The sequence below is a fragment of the Adiantum capillus-veneris genome, chromosome 1 (genome assembly GCF_014529385.1).
Source record: "Adiantum capillus-veneris isolate H3 chromosome 1, ASM1452938v2, whole genome shotgun sequence".
NCBI classification, from domain to species: domain Eukaryota; kingdom Viridiplantae; phylum Streptophyta; class Polypodiopsida; order Polypodiales; family Pteridaceae; genus Adiantum; species Adiantum capillus-veneris.
This window is the reverse complement of record NC_140931.1, coordinates 187,297,229-187,302,273: the sequence shown is the minus strand read 5'-3', so window position 1 is coordinate 187,302,273 and position 5,045 is coordinate 187,297,229. Positions and strand designations below refer to the sequence as shown.

Genomic DNA, 5,045 nt, shown 5'->3' with positions numbered 1-5,045 from the left:
TTAGGGTAGATTTAATGCTTGGTTGTTTTCTATTTCATGACGAACATGCTCATCAAGCGTACGTGTGCGCAAAGCATAAAAAAAGTCCTTAGAAAGATCTTTGGAGAAATTATTCCATAGAGTACCTGGAGACAAAGGCTCACAAAACACCAAAATTATCACAAATAATTGTCGCAATTGTGGTCCCGATCGTTGCAAGGATGCCTCCTGTAGACACATTGACCATTCAACATCATTTTGTAGTAGGCCCCTAGCATTGCAAGCTTCCTTAAAGGTAGGGTAAGTGTGCCCACTAAAAGTTTGAAGGTCCTCAAAGTTCCGCGAACCCTTGCACTCGTTAAGCAACATTCGAAGGTAATAAACCTCCCTAGCTGTGGGAACAATGTTGTACATTCTTCCGATGGTGTTGCCCTTTTGTCTGTGAGTCCATACTTTTCTGCGTGCACTCCAAACCCATTGAGTAGGAAAGTCTATGTAGAGCAAATCATTTGCTTCCAGATACCTTTGATTTGCCACAAACCACTCTGTCAGTGTTGTCTTTCTATTTGCATCATTAGTGACTACTCCTGCCAAATCTACAGCATCTTCAAAAGCTACCATATTGTGTAAAGGAAGATGAACTTGTAATCGCACTGTATCGGGCTTCTCATCATGTAGGTCAAATCCAAATATCCTCCAAATTGCCTCCGATGTTGATACATAACGTGCCTCTAGATAGCTCTTAATTTCATCAAGAACACCTTCACCATCTTGCAGCAAGACTGTGGCTCTATCATGGCCCTTATACACATATTTGTATAGATATTTTACAGCTGTGATAGTCGAGCATATTTTGACATTGATGTGAGCTTTATATCTGAATGAGAGAAGTGGATTATATGGCACAACCCATCGATTATCCAGCTTCATTTGTTTTGATAGCACATAATTTCCATCATCTTGTCGCATGTATGTTGGATATCCAGCGCCATCAATGCAAGTTTCTGCACAAAACTTGCGTGGATATTTAAATCTGCACCTCCCTTCTACCATGCATGGTGCATTTTGACTCAAGACACCACATGGACCGTGAATGTTACAACGTGTTATAACATTGTGCAAATCAAGGAACCTGTCTTTGTCTGGTAGCTCAACACAAACCATTTTATCATAGTGTGAAACATCAGTGGGCTTGTATTGAGATGCAAGTATCAACAAAATATGAGCATGAGGAATTCCTCTTTTCTGGAATTCTATCACACTGACATGGCCAATGACATCTCCAAAAATAGAACCCTATATAAGCAAATGCATCAAGTCTTTAAACTTATGATAAAAGACTCGTGATGTCAAATCAGGACGATCAGAAGCACTTTGCCCTGGCAATAAGGCATCATCAATCTCTTTCTAGCGTGGATTGCATGTGAAAGTTATAAATAGGTGTGGCTTCCCACGCTTGCGCACAATTGCCATGGCATCTTGATAGAGCTGATACATATGTCGTGGGCCACCCACAAAAGACGAAGGCAAAACAATTCTTTGTCCAGCATTAATACCTCTCACTCCTTCCACCACATCCCTAGCTTCCACCATGTTTGCAAGGCCTTGATAAGCTTCAACACGAAGTTCCTTCTGATGGTTTCTCAACCATAGTAGCCTAGACTCCTCCATTGTGCTGTAAGCATCAACAATGTATTGCTGCAATAACCTACCTCCTCGTAAAAGACACTCTGCGGTGTCACTCCTTACTTGTATCCGAAATGTATAATACTTCTTTTGATTCATAAAGCGTGTTCTCCTTTCAGTATTCCCACCGGCATCATCATCGGAGTTAGCATCATTATTGATATTGAGAAGAGGTATGTACGGGTGCCAGCCATCTTCTCCTCTTGGAAACAACAAAACATATAGTAAAGGCATATATGAGTGATGCAAGGAAGAAATTTTAAGTCCTCTTTGATATGGCAATAAAATATCACAATGCCCCACATTTCTTTCATCTCCATGCCCAGGTATGATTGCTGCAACTTCTGAACCACGGGGTGCTAGGTACTGCCAACCATTTGAATGTGCTTCAGTAATTACCATCTGGACCTCAGGTATTACAAAATCTTGCATCATTGTAGCGGCATGACTAAAGGCATTTGCATATGGGTTTTCACGATGCAAACTTTGCAAAACATCTCTATCCACATTTGGTACATGGTGTAATCGATTATTCAACTCATTCTCTGTGTCAAAAAAGTACAATTGTGCAAAGCGAGGGATTTGATCTATTGTTTCCCCTGGAGTCATAGGCCCAATATTATGGTACACAAATCCATGAACTTTAAAAGTGTATATACCTCTGCCTCTAGAAAATTGCTCATCTACATGGGCCCCCAATGATGCAAAAGCTAATGCATTATTATATGCCCTTATGTTTCTGAGAAATCTTTTTCTTCTAGGAGTTGTCCCCTGCATCAACTCTTTAAGCTCCATTGGTGGATCACTTAAATTAAGCAAAGAAACTTTACCCGATGAGCAACAATACTTTCCCGCAAATGTTTGTATTGACCTCCCTTCTACCTTCCAAGAAAAAGCACCACAAATGGAACATCTAAATTCCAAGATGCCCAAGTTGTGTAGTACACATTTACCATGGTAAAGAGAAAGCATGGAGCTATTCTTTAAGAGTACATGTATTGAACTCCATGTCTAGGAGTCAAAAAACGTGGTCGAGAAGACACCATCTGTTTCTGTTTCAAATAGAGATTGAATTATTCTCACATTTAAATATTAGATCACATTACATTACAAATGAACAACATACATCATCATCATCATCATCAAAAACATTCTTAAGAAAATCAATTGTTCTTAACATCAAAACATCATAAGTATCATAGCTCATCCCTCAATAAGAGCTTACATATTGGGTGCATTACTTGGTGCACCTGGACCACGTGGCATAACTATACGACCAATCCTTTTTTCAACTGCATTCAAATGACTAATAGATACTTTTAAGGATTGAACTTCATTCCCTAGTTTGGCTACTTGCTCTTTCAAGGGTTTAACTTGCTCCTTGTGCTCTTTAAAGAGTAAAGAGAGTTTCTTCATGACCTCATACTCAAAGGTTTCAGTAAACCTATAGAGCTCATGTTGATTGAGCTCCAAACGTCTCATTGTTGAGAAGAACTCTTCTCGAAAAGTCTCTTGGTCACTTTCACTTGTAGGTGCTTGAACCTCTTTCCAAATTTTACATAAATATTCATTGGACTCATGTTGGTTAGCTTCATTGCGTTCACAAAATCCTTGAATAATGTGTAAATTCTTTGAAGAACCTTCATCATCCCCATAACCTCTTGATATAGCAATTTTCTTTGTTGCTCCTAGGCTATTACGATCTGAAGGTGTAGGCATGATAACCTCATCAACACCATGTCCTCCTATAGCAGCAATTGGAGAACCACTAGAAGGGCTATCCATCACTGCACGGACATATAAACATGAGTTATTTTAAAAAGGAACATTTATATCTATCATGGACTTTTTTTTAATTTTACTACCTCTTTTTTAATGCAGTATCATTTCTCTCTATTTATCCCGTTCTTTCTTTATTTTTGGATCGAGTTTAATTTCTATTAATTTCATTTTTTTTGCAATGTTTACACTAAAACGGTCATCTATTAGTTCAATCCTTAAAAGTACACGACTAATAGATGATTTTTTTAAGGCATGCTAGAGAGAGAGAGAGAGAGAGAGAGAGAGAGAGAGAGAGAGAGAGAGAGAGAGAGAGAGAGAGAGTTGCCATGCTTGTCATTTCTCTCTATTTATCCCATTCTTTATTTATTTTTGCATCAAGTTCAATTTCTATTAATTTTTTTTTTTTTTTGCAATGTTTACACTAAAATGGTCATCTATTAGTTCAATCCTTAAAAGTACACGACTAATAGCTGCTTTTTTTAAGGCATGATAGAGAGAGAGAGAGAGAGAGAGAGAGAGAGAGAGAGAGAGAGAGAGAGAGAGAGAGAGAGAGAGACAGAGAGAGAGAGAGAGTTACTTCTCTGTCAAAATGAGGCACAATCTTAGTATTGAAATGGGAATCTTCAAGTTACATATGTATGTAACTGGCCGGGGGGGGGGGGGGGGGGCGGCCACACTCACATGCTATGGCGTGCGTACTGCAGTTGAGCGAGACAGACCCTCGACTTGCGTGAGTTTCGTGAGCAGTTGCAACAAACAAAATAACACACACGCGCGCACGCAGGCGCGTACACACGTGACACACATGCGGGCTAGGGTTTTGAAGCTATGACCTCACCTTGCATGAGCAATCCGAGCACTTGCGGACGATGACGTTGACTGGGTATTGCCAAGGTAATCCACCTGGGTTGGACATCTCTCTCGCTCTCTCTCTCTCTCCTTTTCCCCCCTGTGGGTAGACAGTCCCCAACACGGCTACGTCAACTTATTGAACTGGCTCTTATTTAAGTGCGGGACTTGTAATCATTAAATGGGGTCGTGATTGAGTCTTCAAGCTGGGCATCGTTATAAGCAGCTAACATTTCTTTTTTTTTCACCAAATAAGCGTTTGCATTAATTAGAGAGAAAAAATGTTACATCTATTCACCCAAGGAATGGGTAAATAGGGAGTATACAGCGGGGTAGTACCCTTGATAAACACGGAAGGGGTAATTGCCGATTCTTTTGTCGATTGATACCAAAAATTACAAAAAGGGCCAAATTTTCCTTTACAGGGTTTATAGCCAGTCGATCTCGTCTTGCAGCCTGTTGGCGAAGTTCACCGCTTCTTCATATTTGATCGCCAGCTCTGCCACTTCATTCCTCATTTCTTGCACCCAATTGTGGATGGTGTCTAGAGAGTTGTTGTTAGTCAGCATGCTCTGTAGGTTGCCGGTACTTCTTGTGTACAAGTCAAGGGAGTTTCTCAAGACGGCCACCCTCTGTCGGTAAATCCGCATTTGCTTGAGCTTTAAGTTGGCGTCCTGCACAAAGCACTCGGCATACAAATATTTCACACTGGGGGGTTTAAAGTTAGGAACAAAGATGAAAGAGTTCCT

At 40.3% G+C, this 5,045-nt stretch overlaps 2 protein-coding genes across 2 annotated transcripts; both read right to left on the bottom strand.

Annotated features, from left to right (window-relative positions):
* On the bottom strand, nucleotides 1–1,032 carry LOC147466179 (uncharacterized). The gene has a single exon (XM_086507535.1). The coding sequence runs from the start codon at nucleotides 1,030–1,032 to the stop codon at nucleotides 1–3; it is 1,032 nt and encodes a 343-aa protein (XP_086363661.1).
* A 354-nt stretch (nucleotides 1,033–1,386) lies between these two features.
* On the bottom strand, nucleotides 1,387–2,460 carry LOC147466178 (uncharacterized). Its single transcript, XM_086507428.1, has one exon. The coding sequence runs from the start codon at nucleotides 2,458–2,460 to the stop codon at nucleotides 1,387–1,389; it is 1,074 nt and encodes a 357-aa protein (XP_086363554.1).
* Nucleotides 2,461–5,045: the final 2,585 nt, after the last annotated feature.